The 26652-nt window shown below is 47.2% G+C and overlaps 1 protein-coding gene across 1 annotated transcript; it reads left to right on the forward strand.

Annotated features, from left to right (window-relative positions):
* Nucleotides 1-1970: 1970 nt before the first annotated feature.
* ST8SIA2 (ST8 alpha-N-acetyl-neuraminide alpha-2,8-sialyltransferase 2) lies at nucleotides 1971-26651 on the forward strand. Its single transcript, XM_081888716.1, has 6 exons — nucleotides 1971-2429; nucleotides 14390-14452; nucleotides 15085-15207; nucleotides 17636-17893; nucleotides 19124-19417; nucleotides 25226-26651. The coding sequence occupies exons 1-6, from the start codon at nucleotides 2320-2322 to the stop codon at nucleotides 25509-25511; spliced, it is 1134 nt and encodes a 377-aa protein (XP_081744842.1). The 5' UTR covers nucleotides 1971-2319; the 3' UTR covers nucleotides 25512-26651.
* Nucleotide 26652: the final 1 nt, after the last annotated feature.

Consider the following 26652-nt stretch of genomic DNA (forward strand, 5'->3'; position numbering starts at 1 on the left):
CCCCCTTTTTTCTTTTTAAATGATCTGTTAATTTGCACTATTTCACCTGCCTTGTTAAACTCATTATTAAACGTAACAGCACTTGGGTGAACAGGTGTTCTTGTGCAATTTGCGGAGGATTTTAAAACACTTTGACTTTCCTGTCTCGTCTGTTGGCACCCTTTTAACAAAGTGCTTATTTTGGGGTTTGTTTGTTTTTTAAAAAAGATAGTTATAAAAGGTATTAACATATGATACAATGCCGTTGAAATAACCACACAGAGAAATGAAATAAGTGAGAACTGATGTAACATAATGGCTACGAGAGTCAAAATCCAAGGTGATAAACTATCTTTTTTTGTACTGATTTAATCTAAGAGCACTTCCAAGCTGTCACGATTTTCGGATGGGATTGAGCCACACACAAGCAAACATAGGCTGCACAATGAAAGCTAATCTGAAACTCTGGTGAAACAAACCGACCTCCCCCAAAGACTGAGCTTTCTTCCATAAGGAAAGTGACAAGGGGAAGGGCACTAGAGAATGTATAAGGATAGCACTTGCTTTGGCACAGCGTCAACAAAGCACTAACACCCCACCCTCCGTCAATGAAATAAAAGGAAGTCCTTCTTCATGCAGCGCATCCTTAAACTATGGAATTCACTGCCACAAGAGGCAGCGATGGCCACCAATTAGGATGGCCTCAAAGGAGGATTGAACAAATTAATAGAGGAAAAGCCTATCAATGATTACTGGCCAGGATGGCTATGCACTGCCTTCACAATCAGCAGCAACAATGCTTCTGAATCGCAGTTGCAGGAAACCACAGGGGGAGAGAGTGCTCTTGTGCTTGGGTCTTGCTTGTGGGTTACCTACAGGCATCTGGGTGGACACTGTGAGAACAGGATGCTGGACTAGATGGGCGATTGGCCTGATCCAGAGGGCTCTTCTTATGTTCTTATCTTCCTATGAATGCTCATTAAGTAACTAAGGCTGCCTACTCGCTTTGCAAACAAATCAGGATGAACGCTCAATAAACACATCCGCTGCACAGTCAGGGAAAAAACAATGCTGTCCAGGGTTGTAAAGACTGCAGAGAGAATAACTGGGTGCACTCTTCCCACCTTGGATCAAATCTATGCTTCCAGGTGCCAGAGATAGTGCAGGATAGTGCGCACCCCGGAAATGATCTCTTTCAGCTTCTGCCTTCTGGAAGAAGGTACAGGGTTATAAAGACTAGGACTAGCCGCCTGCGAAACAGTTTCTACCCAAATGCGATTTTGGTTTTAAACACAGTGTAAGGAGTCTCTATGGGAGTATATTGTATTTAAAAATAGAGTTTTTAGGGGGCTAACCAAGTTGGGATAGCTGGGATAGCAGGCTTGTTGGTTTTTGAATGTCTTGTGTAGATTTTTCAGTTTCGTTGTTCTGTATGGGACAATGACAATAAAGATTATTGTATCCTATCGCTGGAAGAGCCCTGACTGCCAGACTACCATCAGCTCCAGACAGCATGAATAACGGGAGTCATCTAAAATGCATCACATTGGCTACCTCTGGTCTAGATGCGAACCCAAAAGGGAACACCCCAAATACTCAGCTGTCCTTAGAGAAGACACACGTTTGAAGCCTCAATCTGCCAGGCATGGAAACTCCACTCTTCAAAGGAGAGGGACAGAGGTGAAAACGCTGGCCTACCTTACCGGGTTGTAAGGGTGACAACAAAGTGGATTTCTGACAAGTGCTCTCTAAATGGTTCTTACTACTGCTGGTATTGTGAGATGTCTATCTACAGATGTGTTTTGTTTCTTGGGACTGGAGGGGGATTCCGCTGTGTGTGTGTGTGTGTGTGTGTGTGTGTGTGTGAGAGAGAGAGAGAGAGAGAGAGAGAGAGAGAGAGAGAGAGAGAAACTTTGCAAAGGCTGTAGATGAGGAGGGAGGATTGGAGAGGGGGAGGAGAGAGGGAGGGAAGGAGGGGAGGCTTATCTCTCTCTCTCTCTTTCTTTCTCTCACTCATTCTCTCCCCTCTCAGTGTCAAGAAATCTTGGAGAGGAGGAGGCGGCGGCTCTGTCCTGGCTGGTCCCTTTCGCGAGGATGAAAGCCCAGCTTTCCAGCCTGGGGATGCAGTAGGCGGTGACCCCCGAGAGAAGAGGGAGCCCTCAACTTGTAGGCAGCGGTGTGTGTAAGGGGTGGGAGTGGGGTCTCTCTTTTGGGAGATCTCCAAACTCCTGCGCTCGGGACCTTCTTCGCCTCTGGACCGGCAGAGGAGGCACCCCGGCGGCTGCAGCCCAGCCGAGCCCCGCCGGTCTCTCTCGCTCTCTCTCCCTGCGCCCCGGAGCCATGCCGTCGCCGCCGCCGCTGCCCTGCCGGGGCTGGACGCTGGCTCTGCTCACGCTGCTGGTGGGGATCCTGATCTTCGCGGACATCTCCGAGATCGAGCTGGAAATCGGGTAAAAAAGAAACAATGGAGCCGGGTTCGATTCCCCCGCGCGTCCTTGCGCTCTGATCCAGGTGGCTCTTGTTGTGGGGGGCGCGATTGGGGGGGGGCTAAAGGAAAACAGTTTGGGAGAAGCAGGGGGCTTAGAGCCGGGCTGGAGTAGCCGGGTGGGGTGGGGTGGGAAATCAAGCTCTGATTTGGTTCGGGCAGGGGGCGTGGCGGAGGGGGGCATGTAAGGTAGGGGACACTTTTAGCACGGGGGTGGCTTTCCAAAAAGAGGGATCGATGCGAAATGATGCTGGCGGGGGGTTTACAAAGGAGAAGGAAAACCTCTGCGGGGGGGGGGAGTGCGGTTACAAAGGATGGTTTTTCTCTGGGGAAGGAGGATGAGGAAGGGGGAGCGATGGAGTGGAAGGGGGGCTGCAAGAGAAGGAGTGGGTGGGCTTGGCGAGGGGGGGCACTCCGGAGTTTCTTTGTCTCCGCGCGCGCTGCCTCGGCTGCTAGAGCTCTCAGTAGCGAGGGGGGAGCGCTTTCGCTCTAGCCTCTCGCCGACCTAGCCCCCAACCCCTGTACCGGCCAGCGCGGGGTGAGGTTCGAGGGTGGGGTCGGGCTTATCAGCTGCAGTTGTGGGGGGGGTTTGGGGGGTTAAGGAGTCAATCGATGAGGGTCTTGGGGAGATCAGGAAAGCGGGAGCGGAGAGGGGGGCGTGGACCGGCTGGAAGTTGGGGGGGGGGGGAGAGAGAAACGGGAAATAAGAAAGCTGCCTCCATCTAGCTCAGTGCTGTCTGCCCTAACCGGCAGAAGGGAAAATTCCCAGCCCCACCTGAAGATGCCCCTGGGTTGAACCTAGGATCTTCTGCGTGCAAAGCAGATGCTCCACCGCTGAGCTCTGGTCTCTCCTCTGGGACACAGGAGAACCTCAAGCCTTATTTTGATAGTTACAAGCTTAGTGGATCAGGGGGATGCTGTAGATGTAGCATATCTTTATCTCAATAAGGCTTTTGGCAAGTCCCCCATGATACTCTTGCGGAGAAGCTGAACAATGTTATTGTTAGGTGGATTTGCAGGTAGTTGACTAACCAAACCCAAAGAGTACTCACCAAGGACTCACCGTCATCCTGGGGGGGGGGACTTGACAAGTGGGGTGCTGCAAGGTTCTGTCCTGGACATGGTGTTGTTCAACAGTTTTATAAATGACTCGGATTAAGGAACTGAAGAGGATTTGCATAGGACACCAAATTGAGAGGGGTAGCCAATACTGTACCTCAGAAGACAGAATCAAGATTCAAGATGACTTTAACAAATTGGAGAACTGAGCCAAAACTAACATATGACATTTCAATAGGGACAAGTGTAAGATTGTACAGTAAGGCAGGAATAATCAGATGCCCAAATATAGGAAGGAAGACACCTGGTTTGCCTGTAGTATATGTGAAAAGGATCTAGAGCAGGGTTCAGCAACCTTTTTCAGCCATGGGCCGGTCCACCGTCCCTCAGACTGTGTGGTGGGCCGGACTATATTTTTATTTTGGGGGGGATGAACAAATTCCTATGCCCCACAAGTAACCCAGAGATGCATTTTAAATAAAAGGACACATTCTGCTCATGTCACGCTGATTCCTGGACTGTCTGCAGGCTGGATTTAGAAGGCGATTGGGCTGCATCCGGCCCCTGGGACTTAGGTTGCCTACCCCTGATCTAGGTGGTCTTAGTAGACAACAAGCTTAAGATGAGTCAACAGTGTGATTCTGCAGCAAGAAATGCTAATGCAATTCTGGGCTGCATCAACTGAAGTAATAGTCCAGTTTAAGGGAAGAAATAGTACCATTATATTGTCTTATATCAGACCCCGCTGAGTACTGTGCTCAGTTCTGGGCACCACAATTTAAGAAGGATATTGGCAAACTAGAACTTGGTTGCAGAGGAAGGCAACCAAGATGATCAAGGGTCTGGAAACCAAGCCTTATGAGGAACAGTTGAGGGAGTTAGGTATGCCTAGCCTGGAGAAGAGAAGACTAAGAGATGACGCAATAGCCGTCTTTTAAATATCTGAAGGGCTGTCATGTGGAAGAAGGTGCAAGCTTGTTTTGTGTTGCTCCAGAGGGGAGGATCCAAACCAATGGATTCATGTGACAGGAAAAGAGATTCCAACAAAACTTGAGGAATAATTTCTGATGGTAAGAACAGTAGAGCAGATGAGCTGGGAAGGTGGTAGACTCTCCTTCACAGGAGGCTTTTAAACACAGCTTGGATGCCCATCTGTTAGGGTTTTCTTAGCTGTGATTCCTCCATTGCAGGAGGTTGGACTACATGAAGACTGGGGTCCCTTCCAACTCCACAGTTTTCTGGTTCTGTGAAAGATACAGTTGCTCCTCTAGTTCAGCATTGCCTACGCTGACTGGCGGTAGTTCTCCAGGGTTTCAGGCAGGGGTTGAACCTGAGACCTGCTGTGTGCAAAGGAGATGCTCTGCCACTGAGCTACATCTCTGCATCTTGGGATAGGGACTTGTAGAAGGGCTGGTTTAATGCAAGAAGTACTGAAAAGCTCCAGGTTTAGCACTTGAGAAATGTTTAAAGTGGGAGACATGGATCCACCACACTCCACTGACAACCAGGGGCAGTGGCAATGGCATTGTTGGCAAAGCTGGAAAGTGTTAGGCATCATGCTCAGGTGTAGGTAAAAGGTAAATGACCCCTGGACAGTTACATCCAGTCAAAGGCGATTTTGGGGCTGTGGAGCTCATCTCACTTTTCAGGCCAAGGGAGCCGCCGTTTGCCCACAGACAGCTTTCCAGGTCATGTGGTCAGCATGACTAAACTGCTTCTGGCACAATGGGACACCATGGAAATGCCGTTTACCTTCCCACCACAGTGGTACCTATTTCTCTACTCGCACTGGTATGCTTTCGAACTGCTAGGTTGGCAGGAGCTGGGACAGAGCAATGGGAGCTCACCCCATTGCATGGATTCGAACTGCCAACCTTCCGATTGGCAAGTCCAAGAGGCTCAGTGGTTTAGACCACAGTGCCACAAATGTCCCTCAGGTATATCTAGCAGAGAGGCAATAACCATTCATTGCACTTATCCTTTTTCTGCCCTAGTGCTTGTGACATGGATAGAAGCCCCTTTTGCAATGGTTCTCCCCTTCTCTGTGTACCTACTCCACACTTGTAGGACCCAGCTGTAGTGTTTGTTTTGACGGGAATGTATTAAGTAAGAGGAGTTCCCCAGTGCCCCGGGGCTGGTACTGAGTGCAATTCTCTCAATACGGAGTAATAATTTCAGATCCATGTTCTTTAAGTGTGCATTAAATGTATGGTGCCTTTACAGTGCCACCATACACACCATACATTTAAAGAACATTGCTTCCTCCAAAAAACACTGGGAACTGCTAAGGATGTTGGGAATTGCAGCTCTGCAACACATCAATTACAGTTCCCAGCATTCCTCGGGGGAAGCCACATGCTCCAAATGTGCTTTAAATGCTCAGATTCTGCTTCTCGGTTTCCAGTTGGGCAACTGGTTGGCCATTGTGAGAATGGCAGGATGGATTAGATAGGTGGGCCTTATGTTCTTATGGACTTGTACTGCCATGGGAAAGGCTGTTGGGAACATAGGAAACGGTCTTGTGCTGATTGAGACCATTTGTCAATCTAATTCAAGATGACTTCTGAACACCAGTTGCTGGCAATCCCAAAAGGGGAGAGCTGCTGTTGTGCTCGGGTCCTGCTTGCAAGATTCCCACTGGGGCATCTGGTTGGCCACCGTGGAAGAGGGATGCTGGAGTAGACAGTTCTCTGCCCTAAGCCAGAAGAGCTTTTCTTATGTTCTGCCATTCTGGAGAAAAGGGTTGGGTGGATATCTGCTGTGGGCACTTCCCGGTCAGGAATGGGTTTGGCGAATAGTCAGGGAGGGAGGACAGAAGTTAGAGTCTCTCCACCTCTGCCTTAGATGTTGCTGTCAATCTTGTCTTAGGCTGAGTAGAGGATAAAATGAAGAGAGCTCTTCCACTTTCCTATTATTCTGTGATGGAGCGTGTGGTCCGGATTAGACCAAGGAGGGAGGAGCACTCCATCAAGTTGAAGGGGAAGCTGCTAGTCGAGATACGGATGGAGCAATGTGTAAAAATGTAGTTCTCAGACTGTGCCATGAGAAATCAATCACGTAATTAAAGACTGTTGTGACTCCAGAGTAGCCATTGATGCAGCAGACTGTCTGCTGCATTTTGGCACAAAACACCACTCCAAGCCCACCTTCTTCCTTCCAATTAGGAAGCACAACCAGAGCAGTTTCTTGTGCAGGTATCCAGAAGGTGGACTGCTCCTTACTTGCCCTAACTAAAAGGTACACCTTTAGAGGTGCAATTGTGAAAAGTCCCTCTAGATATAAATCAGAAGGGAAGAGTCTCAGTCGTCAGGGAGAGATTCATGCGCTCTTACATTTCTCCGAAGAAAATAGGGACACCCTAAGGAAAAGCGGGACATTCTGGGATCAAATCAGAAACCAAGATGGCTTCTGTAAATTCGGGACCGCCCCTGGAAAACAGGGACACTTGGAGGGTCTGAGATTTGGTACTTGCCAAACTGGAATGGGATAGGACAGAAGAACTCCCTCTCCCCCACCCCACCCTGAGAAAAATCACATTGTGTCCTAATCACTCCCCTTTATCATGAAATCAATTAGGCACTAGAGAGTGCCTTAGGAAGGGTGCCCAGTTTCTGCCTGGCACAGAGCTTGCGGTTATTTTATTCCTGACCCCCCCCAACAGCAACAAAAATTAATTCACCATCTCCTTCCTTCTCCTACACCAGGATACAGTATGAATGATGAGGTGCAGGTGAGAGAGGTTATCAGAGGAATAATAACCTGCCTTTGAATTAACCAGGAGCAACCACTGGAAGAGACAGGGATGAGATGTGAAATGGGCCGGTGGCCGGTTCTGGTCTGGCAGTCCCAGTGTAATGACAATCATGTCAGGCTATATTTATGTATAGGATGCTGGTCTCCCCACCCCCCACCCCCGGTCCTCTCCCACCCATTCTCATCAAGCAGACCTTTTAGATCCCACTTTCCACATTCTCCCTCTTTGTTTTCCCATCTTCTTTCTTCTCTTCCCTCCATATTTCCTGGGGGATCTTTAGAGGCAAGGATGGTGAAGAAATTCAATCCAAATCCATAGCCTTTGCACTTTCTGAAGCACTGCACAAACCAAAACACAGCCCTTTTCCAAATTTCGTGTACCTCCAAATTTTGCAATTGTATTTCATGCATACAACAATGCATATACAAGAGTAAAGCATTCTTTACTGAGTCAGACCACTGGCCTAACTAACTCAATAATATCTACCATGATCGGCTTGTGGCTTTCCAGCTTTACCTGAAGATGCAAAGGATTGAACCTGGGGATAATTGTGTTTCAGTTCTCTTATTGCTTCAGAGAATGAAGATTAGGTAGTTTCACATTAAAATGTGAATTCCTGTGAACCAAATTTCTACCCATCCTTACTTCTGAGCAGTAGTATTAGACTGGTGTATTTGTATCTGGTCATCACAGAACAACTCAGAGCTGAATAAACAGCCACACAAACAGATGTAAAATGCCAATTCTCTCTGGTAAATTTCCCTTTTAAAAGAAAGATAAAATGTTAAAATGAGATGAAACAAAAATGAATGCTTGCAATTCTGAATACAATTATGTAAAACCTAAAGGCTGTGGTGCTAATTAAAGTCACTTAGCAGCATACTTGTCTGCTGGTGAAAGGTTTGCCATCAGCAAAACGTGGTTGCACACAAGAATGCATAAGCAGGTTTTCTGGTGACTTTGCTGTGCAGTAAATTTCACAATCTGTTGTGCAACAAGTTCCTTCTAGCACAACTGTTGCTTTGAATTCCTCTGCCGCTCAACATAAAAACTCACCCGTCCAATAGTGCAAGAGACTTGGTGCTAGCAGACAGAATGTGGTGGACACAGCCCTGAATGAAGAAAAGCATAAAACAAGCATAATATTCTGAGTCCCCCTGGTAGGGTATGAATTTTTGCACTATAAAGCCATCCACCCCAGTTGTCTAAACCTGAAAGTTATGAGTTATCTTTCCTTTCAGGGCATAATTTGAACTGCAGGGGTCTGCCTCCTGACCCTCCTCCTCCTTATATGGTTCCAAGGGAAGGAGAAGTTCTGTATAGCTACAGTGAAAGGCAATTCTTGACTTTATTGGCAGAGACGTTGCTAGAATTCACTGCCGTGGCTTTGAAGAACTATTTGGCTCCCCAGAGAGTACCAGCTGTTTCGGAGGAGAGCTTTTTTAGACACCTCGTTGCTAGCGTGACAACGTGAGCAGATGAGACCTTTAAATATTGATGTGCAAGGTCTCAAGTCGTCTTGGTGAGGCAGGAATATGAGGCTCCCCTTGTCCTGGGCAGGGGGGGTCAAGTCTGGGGAGGCTGTGCTCAAATGGGAGATCCCTTCACTCAAAGGAGACACAGCTACTCTGCACCACCTTCAGTCATCTTCCACCCTCCTATCCCATGACATCTAGTAACACAAAATGTGTGACAGGACATGACTGGCTTTGCTGCTCCAGGAAGAGGCAGCCCAGGAAGCAGAGCTGATCAGGTTTGCTAAAAATGTCATGCAACGGGCTTTCTGATGGCTTACCACAGCCATGGGGTAGAGAAGCTTCAAGGCCAGGAGCTATGTGAGGATAGGACTTATGGGAGAGTGATCCTTTCTGCAAATACCCAGGTTTTTCTTTGCACAGTCTGCATCCAATTTGCATACATATCCATGGAAAGAATTAACATAATTTAGACAGAAGTACAACACATTGTACCTTTCAGATCGTGAGCAGGTGAATTATACCTGTTCAGATCATATCCATAATTATAAAAATAAAAATAATGTAATAATTTATTACTTATACCCCGCCCATCTGGCCGGACCTCCCCAGCCACTCTGGGTGGTTTCCAACAGAATATTAAAAACACAATAAAACATCAAACATTAAAAACTTCCCTAAACAGGGCTGCCTTCAGATGTCTTCTAAAAGTCAGATAGTTGTTTCTTTCCTTGACATCTGGTGGGAGGGCGTTCTACAGGGCGGGTGCCACTACTGAGAAGGCCCTCTGCCTGGTATATTTAAAGTGTATATTTAAAGCATGCCTCCCCCCGCAAAGAATCCCAGGAACTGTAGTTTATTAAGGGAGCTGGGAATTGTAGCACTGGGGGGATAAACTACAGTTCCCAGGATTATTTGAGGGAAAGCCCTGTGTTTTAAATGTTTGGTGTGGATGTGAGCTCAGCAGTCTACCTACCGTAGGTGCTGCTAAGTGCAAAAGGTTTCCACTCCTTTCATAAAGGTTGCGAATCTTTAAACCACACATGGATCAAACAGCTGTGCTGGCTGGGGCTTCACTCCAAACATCTGGAGGGCACCAGGTTGGGGAAGGGTGCCCTAGGCCACCTGTAAAGCCAAAATGGATGCACACACACACACACACACCCTTTGCTCTTTAGCAAACAAAGGGCCCTTTCTCCTGGATTTCCTCTCCCTGGGACTGGGAACAATAAAGAGACATGAAAGTGAGCTCCCTCTTCCCAAGGCCACTGAATGGCTGAGCACAAAAAGATGAAAGGTCTGGGTGGGGATGCAGGGGGAGGGCAAGGGGAAGAAGAATCTGCTGAGGAAAATGATACACATGAACCAGCAGAGTGGATTCGGCTGCAGCCTTGGGAAGATGGGCATCCAACTGTTTCTCAGAGTACTTATCAAACACTTAACTCCCAGAAGGAGGAATGGCAGAGATTGAAAATGATGTGAGGTGTCAAGTAAAGTAGAAAAGGAGCTACACATGGGCACTTAGTTTATTTATTTGTCTTTTAAAAATACTGGGGACCTGAAATTTGATTTAAAAAACAAAATCTAAATGGTTCACAACAATTATACATACACAATAAAAACCACAGGTGGTTGGGTTTTTTTAGCTAGCTAACACAGAAACTGTTTATCTTGTCTGCATAAGCCTGAGAACAAATAAAAGTTCCCAGCAAAGGTGTAACTCGAAGTCACCTGCTGGATCTGTATTGACAGAGCACTAATGGCTCAGTTTCTTGGGGAAGCAGACTTGGGAAGCAGCAAATGACACGCCTGCACATGATCTCAGTGATATAAGGGTTCAGGGGGTTCCCTAAGGTATCCTGGGCCTCAGTTGTTCAGAGCTTTGTAACTTGATTCAAGGACCTTGACCCTGGCTCAGTAGTAGATGGGCAGCCAAGTACAGATGTTTTAACAACGGCGTCACATGTTGTCGGCCAGATGCACCCACTGACAGTCTGGCTGCCTGGTTCTGTACCAGCTGGAGCTTTCAAACCAGGCCCAAGGAAAGCCCCACAGAGAGTGCATTGCTGTAGTCCAGCCTCAAGGTTGCCAAGACATGGAGTACAGTGTACATGTCCACCAGGAAGGGGAACCTGTGACCCTCCAGCTGTTCTTCAACTCCAATAGCCTTCCCCTCCATGAATGTGTCCAATCCTCTTTTAAACCCATCCATGTTGGAAGCCATCGCTGCCTCCTGTGGGAGGGAGTTCCAGAGTTTAACTATGAGCTGCATGAAGATGTACTTTGCTCCATCTGTCCTGAATTTTCTGGCATTTGGCTTCTTTGCCTGTTCATGGCTTCCAGTAGTATAAGAGAGGGAGGAAACTTTTCCCTATCCACTTTCTCTATGCAAAGTATAATTTAATTAACTTCTAGCGTGTCACTTCTTCCTCACCATTTTGAACGCTGCAACCTTTCCTCATCAGGAAATCACTCCATCCCTTTCATTATTTTGGTTGCCCTTTTCTGAACCTTGACTGCCCTAAAAGGTCTCTCCAGATGCAGGTTACAGCTACAATGTACATTGAAAGTTCTCTTGTCACTTTCCCCAGGCTGACAAGGAACCATTCATTGGTTAGCCCTTGCTGGGTTTGGTCAGTCAACCGCCAACCCAAATCCACCTAACAGTAACATTGTATAGCCCACATTTTAGCAGCTTCTCCACAAGGATATCACAGGGGACTTTGCCTAAAGCCTTACTGAATCCAAATACGTTACAGTCACAGCATTCCCCTGATCCACCAAGCTTGTAATTCTTTCTCTCTGTATATATATATTAATTAAAGAAATAAGTTTAGTCTGGCATGACTTGTTTTTCAGAAACCCAGCCTGGCTCTTAGTAACCACAACTTCCTTTTCCAAGAGCTCACAGGCCACCTGTTTCATTATCTATTCTAGGACTTTTCCTGGCTTGAATGTCAAGCTGTCACTAATTACCTGGCTTCTCTTTTCCCCATTTCTGAAGATGGGGACAACATTTGTCTGCCTCCGGTCTGCAGGGACATTACCTGTTCTCCAATGATTCTCAAAGATTATAGACAGAGGCTCTGAGATTACATCTGCACATTCCGCTAATAGCCTTGGATGCAGTTCAAAGCAGCTAGGTGTTTCCTTACTGCCTCTTTTCCTATCTTGGGCTGCAGCTCCCTCTCTGCATCATTTATTATACTATCACCAGGTTGGGCACTGTTTTCCTTTTGGGAGAAGGCAGAGGGAAAGTAGGTGTTGAGCAGTTCTGCCTTATCTCACTCGGTCAATAGCATTTCTCCTTTTTTCTCACACAGAGGAAATAGTACTTCCTTATTCTTCCTCTTGCTCTGAGCATAGCCCCAAAAAAATCTCATTATTATTATTTTTAACCTCTCTTGCAATCCTGGGCTCTAGCCCACCTGACCTTCTCCCTGTGAGTGTTGGCTAGTCATGAATACCCTACCTTTGCAATTTTCTTATTCATCTCTTCTTAAATCTCGGTTCATCCATAAATTCATTATGCAACCACACTGGTTTCTTTAGATGCCTCCTACTTTTATTTCGTATTGGAATTGTTTGCGAATGTGCCTTCAGTATTTCACCTCTAACAAACTCCCATCCATCATGAGCTCCCTTCTCTTGGGGCATTTCTGACCATCGGATCAGAGCTTTTTGAAATCAGCATTCTTAAAGTCTAGAGTGCACATTCCACTACACTCAGCTTTCCCTTTCCTCTGCATCCTGAATTTCAAGAGGACATGATCACTTCCTCCCAAGTTTCCCACTACTTCCACCTCACTGAGTAGTTCTTCCCTGTTGGTGAGGAACAGGTCCACGATAGTTGATTCGCTTGTTGCTTCTTCCAGCTTCTGGGAAATGAAATTGTCAGCAAGGCAACTGAGGAATTTGTTGGACCTTACATTCTTGGCAAAGTTTTATTTCCAACAGATATTTGGGTAGCTGAAGTTTCCCATGACTGCTATAGCTCTCCTTTCTGAATGTTTGGTAATCTGCTCTAGGAAGGCATCATCCAAGTCTTCAGTCTGGCTTGGAGGTCTACAGCAGACACCCACAGTAAGGTCACTGTTGCTTCCCTCTCCTGTAACAAACAAGCCCTTCCAAGGATTATTTGTGGGAAGCCATGACTGTTAAGAGGTGTGCAGCTGCTTTAGCTATATGATCTGGATATGATCTTAGAGGCAGAGGACCTCTGAATATCAGGTGCTCAGGGTGGTGTTCAAACAATAGGAGGATAGCTGTGGCTTCCAAGTGCCTTAGTCAGCTTCCCTGAAACCTCCGATCAGTCACTGTTGATACTGGAGTAAGGTAAAAGGTTAAGGAACCTGGACAGTTAAGTCCAGTCAAAGGTGACTATGGGGTTGTGGCACTCATCTCGCTTTCAGGCCGAGGAAGCCAGTGTTTGTCCACAGGAAGCTTTCCGGGTCATGTGGCCAGCATGACTTAACTGCTTCTGGTGCAATGGAACACTGTGACGGAAACCAGAGTGCACGGAAATGCCATTTACCTTCCTGCCACAGCGGTATCTATTTATCTACTTGCACTGGCATGCTTTCAAACTGCTTAGTTGGCAAGAGCTGGGACAGAACAACAGGAACGCAGCCCGTTGTGGGGAATCAAACTGCCGACCTTCTGATCAGCAAGCCCAAGAGGCTCAGTGGTTTAGACCACTGTGCCACCCGCTTCCTGTGGATACCGGAGTAAAGGGGCCCTTAGTAGGGTATCCACATAAGCATCAACCCCCCAAAAGGACACAGGTGTGTGTGTGTGTGTGTGTGTGTGTGTATTATATTATATACAGTGCTTTTATTCTAGGAAAAAATGGTTCTGGTACTGCATACCCTCGACTACCCCTAGAAAAAAAGCACCGATTATACATATTATATAATTGCACATGTTAATTATGCAATTGCATGTGTGTGTGCATATTAATAAACATATATTTATATGCAGGCTTAGAAAGAATTACTATGGTCTGTATCCAGTGTTCTCTGTCTTCTAGCAAGGACTCTCAGGCTAACAAATGGAAGCACTTTAATGTTGCACAGCAGAGTAATCTAATGCAACTGTTGTGCTAGCAGAAACCTCTTGTGCAACAGATTGCACAATCTACTATGCAACACAGTTACCAGCAACCTGCTCCACAATTCAACTGCACAATGAAGTTCTGCTGGCGCAAAACATTTCGCCAGCTGGGCAGGTATAAGTGGCTTTCATTTTGTGCTATCTTAGAGACAACCCTGTAATTTAAATAGAAATACAATCCATTTCTGCCTAGTGAGGAAGCCAGTGACCAGGTGACAGCTGGGCGGGCTGGGCTGATGGCGGTTAGCCATTCATCACTTCTGGAGTCCACCTGCTAGAGTAAATATTTTATTGTGGCCAATAGAATTCTGTAGAATTCTTGGAAGATATTTAATTACAAGAAAATGCCTCCAGTCACAAAGTGTGCCTTTACATTATGCCCTGGAACCTACACATGATATATAAATGAAAGCTTCTAACTTTGGAGCCCTCCAGACTCCAAAGACGAGATCACACCGACGGTTGAGCAAAAGCTTTGCGAAAAGGCACCAGTTTGATGAATAATGCATTTCCTTTGTCCTGTAGGAATTCTGGAAGCAGAGGTGCAATCAGATCAGCACTGAGCAGCTTACATGGCAAACCTAATAGGTTCGTAAATTGGATGTTGTGTTCATTTGTGTTTTGCTTTAAGAGGGCTATTAATCTGCTTCATTCTCTCTCTCTCATACACACACTCATGCTCACACATTCTCAAGCATATTCTCTCCCCCCCCCTCCTTTCTCTTTTATGTGGGATGGTGCTCTTTCAACTCACCTCGTAGATACCTGTTCCTTTCCTGTTCTGCTGCAGATTTTCGTAATCATCCCTCTGTTAACCCAAAACCGTCCCCCTCTCCCGCAATACTTTCCTATCTCATTACCACCAGCAGCTTTTAGTCATTGAGACTGATTGGGCAGAAAGCAGGGAGATCAACAGTAGGTGGCGCCAGAGCCAATGGCAGGCAGCACCAAACAATTCTAGCTTTGCCCCTCACCTTGCTGAGTTCCACAAGGGTTGTGTACACACTATATCATTAAAGCACGTGATTTCCCTAAAAGGATTCTGGGCAATGCAGTTCGTTCAGGGTTGCTGGAAACTGTAACTCTGTGAAGGGTGAACTACAGCGCCCATAATTCTTTTGGGTATCTTGAGAGATCTTGCTGGAATCTGTGCTAATGGATCCTGCTCTTGTTCTTCCTCCTCCACCACCTCTCCCTTTCTCTCTTTTTCTCCTCTCCAGAGCCGAAGTGTTAATAAATAGCTCCTTATCTCCAGCTGTTGTTGACAGAAGCAATGAAAGTATTAAGCACCATCCAGCTCCACCCAAATGGCAACACAACCAGACACTCTCTTTGAAGATCAGGTACTATCTAATTTCTAGGAATGGGCACATCAAAATCCAGTGTTACAAGATTGGATGAAAGTTTGGCGTTTGTTTCGAGATTTTGACATATCTACAGATTTTTTTCGTTTGGTTTAGTTTATTCAATTTGTGCATCATTTCACACAGTCAGCAGAAGGCTTGAGGCCATTTACGGAGAAAATATAAGAATACTTATAAAGAAGACAAGCACTAATAACATAACAGAAAAGCAATAAAAGCATTCATCCACAAATATCACCCAACAACATAAAACAACCGCTTCACCAAGATAAGAATAAGTTGACCCATAATTGATCTCAGTCATTAAAAAAAAAATTTCAAAAAATATTAAATTCTGTTGTAGCAAAGCTCGTTCTCTGGGAATTTACAGACTTGGCAGATTTCATGGAATCATAGAATTATAGAGCTGGAAGGAACCCCAGGGATCATCTAGTCCATGGGTAGGCAAACTAATGCCCGGGGGCTGGATCCGGCCCAATCGCCATCTAACTCTGGCCTACAGACGCTCCAGGAATCAGCATGTTTTTACATGAGTAGAATGTGTGCTTTTATTTAAAATGCATCTCTGGGTTATTTGCGGGGCATAGGAATTCATTCATATTTTCTCGCTCAAAAATATAGTCCAGCCCCACACAAGGTCTGAGGGACAGTGGACTGGCCCCCTGCTGAAAAAGTTTGCTGACCCCTGATAATTCTAGTCCAACCCCTTGCAATGTAGGAATCTCAACTAAAGCATTAGATCTACAAGCCAGGTTATTTTGAGTTTGGGCAGCATTACTAGTAATTCCAGACAGAGCAGCAGCAGGGAACTGGGGGCCAAAGTAGGAGTAACATGGGAAGTGAGGACTGAGGATTGCTGGTGCAGCATCTAAGTCACGAAGCCGCCAGTTCAAATGTTGTCTCTGCTATCAACTCAGTGGGCAGCCTTCAGCAAATCCCTTCATCTCAGCCCCCCAGCTGGAGGCAATGCAGCCACCAAGGTGGTTGAGGTAAGCAGTACAGAGATAATTTCGATGTGAGCTGCTTGGAACACTCGCATTATAAATTCCAAACAGCAGCCTCACTATTATTACAGTGAAATGCCTGTCATCATCATGAATGGGGTTTGTGCACATATGGTTTGTGTGTGTAAAGAGATCCTTCGAGAAAATGATGCTTTTGTGCCGCATATGTGGCAGCCTTTTAGTTATATGTAAAAATGTTTGTTTGTTTGTTTATACACTATCCTTTCGCCCCAAAGACATTTTTGGCATACCAAAAATGTAAGGCTGGGATGGGGAACCCGCAACCTTCTAGATGCACTCTACTGATGGCTCCATGACAGAGGACCCTCAACATCGCAACCATACCATTAAGACAGCACAACCATAGCATCAAGGCACAGCTTACATGTGAGGTAGCCAACATGGTGCCCCCAGATGTAGGTGAACTGCAGCTCCCATCACCCAGCAAGGCCAGTGGTCAAGAATTATGGAAGGTGCAATCCAGGAACATCTGGAGAACATCACATTGGTTACTCTGGATTACATAATAACATATACAGTGCAGCAACATTGCAAGAAATGGCATTACTCAAGTGTGATGGTCCTTGCGTCTGATCTTCTTTAGTTGTTGAGTCCACAAGCTACATAACTAGCTGCCTGACTCTGAAAGGGTTATAGCTGCAGAAGGTCCCTGGTTCAATCCCAAACATCTCCATGCACAGTTGGGTAGGTCCCATGTCTGAAACCTTGGAGAGCTTCTTCTAATCAGTGTTGGCCAAGGCTGAGGAACCTTTGGCCCACCAGATGTTGTTGGACTACAATTCCCATCAGTCCCAGACAGCATGGACTATCATCAGGGATTATGAGAGTTGTAGTCCAGCAATGGTGGACTAGCAACGGTCCAGCAACGGTGGGACGCGGGTGGCGCTGTGGGTTAAACCACAGAGCCTAGGACTTGCCGATCAGAAGGTAGGCGGTTTGAATCCCTGTGACGGTGTGAGCTCCTGTTGCTCGGTCCCTGCTCCTGCGAACCTAGCAGTTCGAAAGCACGTCAAAGTGCAAGTAGATAAATAGGTACCGCTCGGGCGGGAAGGTAAATGGCGTTTCCGTGCTCTGCTCTGGTTCGCCAGAAGCAGCTTAGTCATGCTGGCCACATGACCCAGAAGCTGTATGCCGGCTCCCTCGGCCAGTAAAGCGAGATGAGCGCCGCAACCCCAGAGTCGGCCACGACTGGACCTAACAGTCAGAGGTCCTTTACCTTTTTAGTCCAGCAACAGCTGGGGGACCAAAGGTTTACCAACCCTGGTGTAGACAATGCTGAGTTAGAAGGACAATGATTCTGACTAAGTTGAAGACAGCTTCCTGTGTTCCTAACTAGACTTATTGCCTCTCTCCCTCCCTCCCTCCTTTTTTCTTTTAAAAAGAAAGCACATATTGAAATTTCTGGATGCTGAAAAAGACATCTCAGTGCTCAAGGGAACTCTCAAGCCTGGGGATATTATCCACTATGTGTTTGACAGAGACAGCACAATGAACGTTTCCCAAAACCTCTACGCCCTCCTGCCCAGGACTTCACCACTGAAAGGCAAACACTTTCGGACATGCGCCATTGTGGGCAACTCAGGCATCCTGTTGAACAGCAGCTGTGGAGCGGAGATAGATGCTCACAACTTTGTGATAAGGTAATGGTGGTTTCCATGAAGCAGCACACGGCTTTGAAGAAGGCCCTTCTATTTAAAATAACCCCCAACCAAACCATGCATCTCAACTAGGGGTGGGGGAGAAATCCAATTCTGTTTGCATTTAAACGAACCGTAGACTTGGTAGAGAACCCCAAGGATCATCTAGTCAAAGGCAGAATAGATTAGGAAGGTAGACAAATTCACGGAGGATGAGGCTTTGAGGCTTTTAAGGCAGTAGTTTAGTGAGAAATTCAGAAGTGCATGACAGTCACAGCCACTCCCCACTCACAGCCACACCTTTTCTAAGTTGATACCGCCTGCCAAAATTATACAGTAATCTTGTAATTATACAATAATCACATTAATAATAATAAGAGATGCATTGTGTAGAGATGCATCAGTGCAGGGCTCCATGTGTTGCCTTTCAGCAACTTTCCATGCACATACATAGGCAAATGATTTGCAGTGCTCCAGTATCTTCTTTCAGAGTGAATTAATATGCATTTTCCTTGATGTTCCATTGTACGTAACAGAACTTGAGCACCATTCTCTTGAAACGGAAGCCCCTTGTGTTTTGGGTGTTCCTAAATGCTTCACTTCAGGGCATACGGTGGCTAAAAAGCTCCCCTTTCATGCTGACTGGGCAGCTCTAGGATGCCGGGGGCAGGTACCCTGACCACTACATGAAGGCTGTATCACAGAGCAGTTGCTGGGAAACTGAGCAGAAGAATGCTATTGTACTCATGTCTTGCTTGTGGGCTTCCCAGCTGGGCCATGTGGTTGGCCAATGTGAGAATTGAATGCTGGGCTATAGGTCCCTTGGTCTGGTCCAGCAGGGCTCTTCTTGCCTTGTTCTTAACTTCTGTGGGTTGTCTGCATGACCTTTACACAATGGGAAAGGAAGCATGAAGCAATGGGGGCTGAGGCACTTCATCCCTCTTGTGGATTACCAGTGCTTCAAGATAAGATGGTGACCATTACTGACATGCTACACAGGGAGGTGGGATTCCTTGTCCAAGTGCCACGTTCTTGGCTGGGCAACCTTCTTTTGCCCACGGCCTCTTGCACCACCATTCCTGACAAGAAACCCATAGGAAGTTTCCCGGAAAGGGTCAGAAAGGGTTTTTCCTCACCCAAAAACAGACCCATTCCCTGATCATTTCAGACCCTCTTTTGGTGCCTGCTCTAATGTCCGCTTCCTGGATGTGTGCCCTGACATTTCCCTTCCAGGTGCAACCTCGCCCCAGTCCAAGAGTACACCCGGGACGTGGGGACCAAGACAGATCTGGTGACCATGAACCCATCGGTCATCCAGCGTGCTTTCGAGGACCTGGTGAACGACACCTGGCGGGAGAAGCTGCTCCAGCGCCTGCATAGCCTCAACGGCAGCATCCTCTGGATCCCAGCCTTCATGGCCAAAGGAGGCAAGGAGCGTGTGGAGTGGGTCAACGAGCTCATCCTCAAGCACCGCATCAACGTCCGCACAGCCTATCCATCCTTGCGGCTGCTGCACGCCGTCAGAGGGTGAGGAACTCTGCACCCTGGGCCAAAAAAGCACTCAAAATTGGGCTCTTGGGAGACATGCAGAGCAGTTCCTGGTGCTCTTCGTCTTTAATGCTTTAGTGCAGGGATGTGGGGTGGGGGACCTCAGGCCCTGGGGTCAAATCCAGCCCTCCAAGCCTCTCTATTCCCCAGGCCACACCTCTAATCTCTAGGCCACGCCCCTCACAGGCCCTGCTTTACAAGAATAAAACTCACCTTCATTGCTCTGCTCTCCTTTGCTCTGGCCCTACTCCTAGCATGTGGCCCTCAACAGGTTGCTGAGAAGGGAATGCAGACTTCAGTCCAAAAAAGGTTCCTTACTCCTGCATTAGCTTATATTTATCTGAATTTGAACAGAGATGCAGAGAGAAAGGGATGCTTAACTTTCCTTGTGGGCTGTTTTACTGAACAAAATCACCAACACCCAACTGTGTGTCGTTGTTGTTTTAACGCGTAGGGGAATATATACTAGCTCCACGTATCTTTTTCCCCTGCTGGAAGATAAAGCAGTTTGCTTGCATGCTTGCTTGTTTTTGATCAGCAGACAAACAGCCTGCAAGGAGAAAGCAATGCCCCTCTTCCCAGGCCATCCTCTGGTGGCACCGATCAAAGATAAAGTCCCCTGCAGAGGCATCCCAGTTAAACCAAGCCTGCCTCACATCTCCCATCAGGGATGACGCTCACAAATTCAGTTTTGAGTGATGGCTTCTAAAAACTGTACACTATTCAGAGCCTTCAGCAAAACAGCATGTTCTGGGATTGTTTGTTTCCTGTTCAAATGCCATGCTCATTTTAAAAAAGAAAAAGGGAGAGCTAAAAACTAGTGCAAGGGTAATTCTTCATGAGCTATATTTCTTTGTGCAGGGAGGTTTGTTGGTTGGGTTAGAGAAGGGATGTGCACACATAACTCTATACAGATCGTACATTTAAAGAACTCTGGGAGCTGTAGTTTACCCCTCAAAGAACTACAATTCCCAGCACCCTTGGCAAACTATTAGGGAGGGATGTGCTTTAAATGTATGGTGTTCCCTGGCTCCTACACCAGGCTTAATAGCATGTTTACTCTGAATGTGTGGATCGGCACTAAATATTGATGCACACATATATGCATGAATTAATCCCTGCCTCATCTATGGTAGGAGATATAGGTGGGGATTTCGACCCTTGGGTGTGGTTCTGCTCCTTGTTGCCAACACAAGGAAAAGCAGAAGAGGAATCACAGCCCATTGCATGCAGGTGCACAAGCCTGAATGGCTCTAGCAACACCAGTGGCGTAGCGTGGGTTGTCAGCACCCGGGCAAGGCAAGTAATTTGCGCCCCCTAACCCGTGGATTTTAGTAGGGGCAGAGAGCTGCGAGTGCGAGCGAGCGCCCCCCCCCAGATGTTGCGCCCAGTGCGGCCGGCCCCCCCTGCACCCCCCACGCTACGCCACTGAGCAACACACACAGCAGAACCGACTAGCCCACAACAGGTGAAGTTTTGCTCTGTCTGCCAACAGGAATGACACTGTCAACAGTAGCTAAACATACGAGAGAGAGAGATTCCATTTTGCAGTAGGCTTAATCCAGGGTTTGATGAGTCCCTAAGCTACTGAAGGTAATGGGGTCCTTTATATGTCTAGCTGTCCTTTGTCAACAACAAATTGTCGCTGTTTTTTGTGTTGAATATATGCTATATGGTAATTTATGGACCTAATAGGTATCTAAAGCCATTTGCACATGCAGAATGAAGGCACCCTATATAGAAAAATGAGCAAACCAGTGATATTTTAGGGAGCAGACTAGCAGGTGGGGCCCATTACTTACATCATAAGAGCCTACACAAAACACTGTTGCTGTAGGTAGGTTTTATTTTATATGCTTTTTATCTTATATTTTGGAAATGTACATCCAGGGTTTTTTCCCCTTTATTTTTTTTTTGCCCCCCCCCCCAAGAGAGTGTGCCCCTAAGCTATAGCTTGTTTAGCTTATATGTAAATTTGGCGCTGGCGTAATCCTACATCTCCACAGCAAGGAGAAGGTTGGTGGGTGGGTGGACCGGAAGGAAAACAAGGGTCTGTTACTCAAATCTGCTCTTTTCCGAGCTGTAATTAAGTGGGTTTCATGAAAGAAGCTTTGCATATCAACTGGTTCCTAAACCTATGCTTGCATCTGTCGCCTCGTGCCATAAGCTATCAGCCAGGCTTGCTGCAATTTGGAGAGGCTCCCTGGATCCCTGGAGGCGCCACCAGGGCAGACAAGGTGGAGGATGAGCAGATTTGGATCTCCTTTTCTGACTCATCCTGAGCCAGGAAGGTATGGGGCCAAAGTGTAATTGTGCAGATCATGGTAGGGATTGAATAGGACTGCCAGCTCTTTGTTTCTGGCAGGGGACATGTGCCTTTAAGGCATTGCCTAGCAGAAATTCAACAGCTGTTGGATTTTGGGGGCCATGAAAGCCACCTGGGCTATGCCACAGGGAGGGGAGGGGGAGGAATTGGTGACAGCGGGGAAGATTCTTGCATCTAAATTTGGAACCGGCTATTCCAGCTGACAAATTTTCTGTGTACATTGTCCGTCAAAGGGTTGCTTTTCTCTGCTTGTTTGGTTTTCCGCCCATGAAACGGTGCCGCAGGCTAGCAGGTCAGATGGCGAGAGAAGCACAGAGGACTTGTCTGTTGCAAAGACACGTCCGCGCTGTAATGAATAAGATGGGAAGGCGGGATGAGGAGAGCCAACAGCTGGGGCTGGGAAGAGCTAATTCAATTAGAGCTCCAAGCCACGGACAGGGTCCACGCTTGCAGCCAAAAAGGCAGCAAGATGACCAGCTGTCTTGTGAGCATGTATAATATGTCACTCTGCTCCAAAGGGGAGGGAAGGCAAGGCAAGGATGCAAACAGATGGTTGATGACTACAGAACGCTGCTCCTTTGCACCCAAGATGCCATGGCATCCTCCTGCCCAGGTAACAAGGGCCCCGAGATCATCCCATCCCTTCTATACCCGGTTGACCAGTGCACTCTCCAGGTGAGGGTCTAAGAAGATAAGAAGAGCTTGTGGATCAGGCCAAGGCCCAGTTCTCATCCAGTTCTCATCCAGTTCTCCAACCAGATGCTCACAAAAGCAGGACCTGAGAACAACAGCACATCTCTCTCCAATCTTGCCTCTGACAGTGAAGGTAGAACAGGGTTTCCCAAACCTGGGTCTCCCACTGTTTTTGGACTACAGTTTCCGTCATCCCTGGCCACTGCTACTGCTAGCTAGGGATGGTGGGAGTTGTCGTCCAAAAACAGCTGGAGATCCAAGTTTGGGTTTCCCCAGCCACTCTGGGCGGCTTCCAGCAAAAATTAAAAATAATTAAAATATCACACATTAAAAACTTCCCTGAACAGGGCTGCCTTCAGATGTCTTCTGAATATCAGGTAGTTGTTTATATCTTTGACATCTGATGGAAGGGCATTCCACAGGGCGGGCACCACTACTGAGAAGGCCCTCTGCCTGGTTCCCTGTAGCCTCACTTCTCGCAATGAGGGAACCGCCAGAAGGCCCTCGGCGCTGGACCTCAGCGTCTGGGCAGAATGATGGGGGTGGAGATGCTCCTTCAGGTATACTGGGCTAAAGCTGTTTAGGGCTTTAAAGGTCAACACCAACACTTTGAATTGTCCTTGGAAACATACTGGGAGCGAATGTTATGTGGTCTTGGCGGCCGCCCCCAGTCACCAGTCTAGCTGCCGCAAAGGTTTAGGGGCAGACCTGCTGCTTCATTTGCAATCAGTGTGTGCCCCATAACCTCCTGCTGAAGTCCTTTTAACTTTTCATACTCCAGTTGACCCTACGTTTGTTGCACTTTAGCACAGGAGTGCCCTGTGGCAACAATGCAGGGATGCTGGAAAAGCAGTGCAGGAGAGCTAAGAAAGCAGAATGGTGGGTGGGTGGTTGAGTGTAATTCTACCACTAATGCACTAGTGTTGCATCAGTGACTTGTTGCAGTATATGCATGGGGCAGTGGGGGGGACAGCAGTCCGGAGGGGTCTCTAAGTCACTGTGATGCTAGGGGGGGGTCTTACCTCCACTGCTGGAGGCAATATGTCTCTGAATAACAGTTGCTGTGAATCAGAAATGGGGAGAAGGAAGGTTCTTCTCTTGTTTCTATGTCAACATGAGAAAATCATCAGGGGTGTACAATAAAAAGGACCCCTTGGGGGCCCTTAAAGCCCCCCCATCAGATATTTAAAAGGTAAAGGGACCCCTGACCATTAGGACCAGTCGTGACCGACTCTGGGGTTGCGACGCTCATCTCGCTTTATTGGCCAAGGGAGCCGGCGTACAGCTTCCAGGTCATGTGGCCAGCATGACTAAGCCACTTCTGGCGAACCAGAGCAGCGCACGGAAACGCCGTTTACCTTCCCGCCAGAGTGGTACCTATTTATCTACTTGCACTTTGACGTGCTTTCGAACTGCTAGGTTGGCAGGAGCAGGGACCAAGCAACGGGAGCTCACACCATTGCGGGGATTTGAACCGCCAACCTTCTGATCGGCAAGTCCTGGGCTCTGTGGTTTAACCCACAGCGCCACCCCCGTCCCTATTATCAGATATTTATTTTTACAAATTCTCTTTTTCTGGCTTAGGAAGAAAATACTCCCTGCCACTATGGCTTGCTGAAAAGAGGTATCAAACAGCAGGTCCTCAGCCCTTTTTCCAGCTTCCTGAGTCAACACAAATCTCAGGCTTCAACAGAAAGGCTGATTGGTGTGGCCAATTTGGCGGCAGTGGGGGAAAATAATTACAGTCTTCCTCAAGACAGCCTCCCTTCCTAATTAAAACCTGGAGTCTCCAGCAGCAAAAGGTGCACCGTTAATGTGGCATCCCACGTGCACTTGAGGCACCTTCGTTTGGGTTTGCAAAATTAATTAGCTTTTGTTACGGTCCTCAGCTGTTTTGCAAAACAGGAGAGCTGTGCTTGGCACCTACATGGACAGTGTCAAAGCTGACCTGAGTGTGAAGAAAGAGATAATGCAGCAATTTGTTCCTCATTTAGAAGTCTAGCCAGGATATTTTCCCTCCCCAATTCAAACGTTCTGCCCTCAGTGCTCCCTCTGCACCAACCTCAAGAGATCCTGCAACACACTAAGGAGGGGCAAATCTGTCAATTTCTCATTTCTCCAAACGAGTTCAGTTTTCCACAGGTCCACAGGTTTGTGATTAAAAATAAACAAACCCTTGTGATCATTCTCCAGCATTTTAGTGCAAATTCCTCCTAGCACAATTTTGTACACACTTTTGCCTAATATAAACATTTTTGCAATGTTTCTCATATGCACGCATGCACACACACCACACACACACTATTTACCCTATACAATGCATTTTTGTATGTCATTTTCACTAAAAGATGCATTTACCCCATTTACACATGAAGAACTGCAACTGCAAAATTTGGAGGTGTGCACATTTTGAAGAATGGCTGTGTTTCAGACCGCACAGAGTTTCAGAAAGTGCAAATGAGGTCAATTTGAATCAAATTTCTTCCCTGCCTGGGAGTCCCCATCCTTGCCTTAAAGAGACAGGTTCCCAGGAAATACAGAGGGAAGAGAAGAAAGAAGAGGGAGGACTGAGATTTATAGCTCTGTGAGGTCAGCACCCTTAAACTGAAGTTCCCAGGAGTATCTTTGACTGCTGAAGTTGTCTACGAGCGCTTTAATTTTACACATTGGATGTGGCCAGCATTTTCCTTTTGTCTGTCCTTGACCCGCCGCAGTCCACTTTCCTTGGTCGATGAGTTCCAGCCTTCTTTTCTCTTTTTCCCTCCTAGGTATTGGCTGACAAACAAAGTGTACATAAAACGCCCAACCACCGGACTGCTCATGTACACCCTGGCCACTCGCTTCTGCAACCGGATCCATCTCTACGGCTTCTGGCCCTTTCCTCAAGATCAAGACCAGAACCCCGTGAAGTATCACTACTATGACACTCTGAGATATGGCTACACCTCGCAGGCCAGCCCTCACACCATGCCCTTGGAGTTCAAAGCCCTGAAGGCGCTCCACCAGCAAGGAGCCTTGAAACTCACTGTGGGGGAGTGCGAGGGGGCCACGTAGGATGGGGTTTCTGGGGGACCCACTTTCCTAGAGGCTATGCCCCATGGGAGGAAGGGGGAGGGGGAGGCACAGATGAGCAGCAAGTGGTGATGGTGGTGGCAGTAGTGGGATTGGTTTTCTTTGTTGACGTCCAGAACGGGGGATGCATGAGACCTGTATCCAGGGTACAGGTTGTGCTCAACCTCTGATGGTGTTGCTGTTTGGTGTTCGCGGGTGGAACGTGAGGGACAGGACTGGTGAGAGAAGCGGACCCAGGCAGGGGAGAGTGGCTGGGTGCAGAAGGGGGTTGGTACTTAACAGCAGCCTCCCCCCACCCCACAAAAAAAAAAAAACCAAGCTTGGGAAGTCACTGTGGTTTGTGTGGGTACTTTAGCGTGACAACTAAATGTTAGGCCAAGTGTTGTGAGTTGGTAGGTAGGGCCTGTTTGGCCAAGAAGCCAGACTTCTGGCTCGTGTTGTGTTCTTGGCTTAGTGGTAACAAGGGGGGAATAGGGGTGGGGGTTAATCCTTAGATCTGCCTGAAAAAGCAAAGAGGGGAGGGGAGTGAGGAGTGAGGACTAGCAGCCACGGCCAGTTCTCCAAGGGCAGCAATCCAAGAGACGTCGACTGAGCTTCTCCCTTTCAATCTGCGGCTATTTCTTAAGTGAAGGGGTGCCCTTTGGTTTCCGGAAACCGCTAGAAGTTCTCCGGCGCTTTGCTGCAGAAAGGTGAACCGAAGATCCTTGGAAACTAGATGGCTGGGTTTGTTGACATTTCTACAGGAAGAGAAAATGCCAGGGCCTCAAGAAGATGTAATGTGGCTGATGTAAAATAAACGAAATTCACACACACACACACACACACACACACACACACACACGGTTGAGGTGGACTTAGAAAGGCCGCTTGGTTTTCTTTCCTTTTCTATCTTTCTTAACAAAAGTCGTTGGGATGTAGTATGTAGAAGGTGCCTACCGAAAGCAGTTGGTTTCAAGAGTTCCAGCTTTTAGAAGACTTGAGGTGGATTTGAACTCATGACCGAGTTCTCTAGCTGAATCAAACTGCAGAGTTCAAAAAACAAGCTGAATTTTCCAGATCACCCAAGTGACTGCTTTGCTGTGGTCTAGCTGATTTGTTATTAAACCAGTTATTTTTAAGTCAC

This window comes from Podarcis melisellensis (genome assembly GCF_964234715.1).
Source record: "Podarcis melisellensis genome assembly, chromosome: 14".
NCBI lineage: Eukaryota > Metazoa > Chordata > Lepidosauria > Squamata > Lacertidae > Podarcis > Podarcis melisellensis.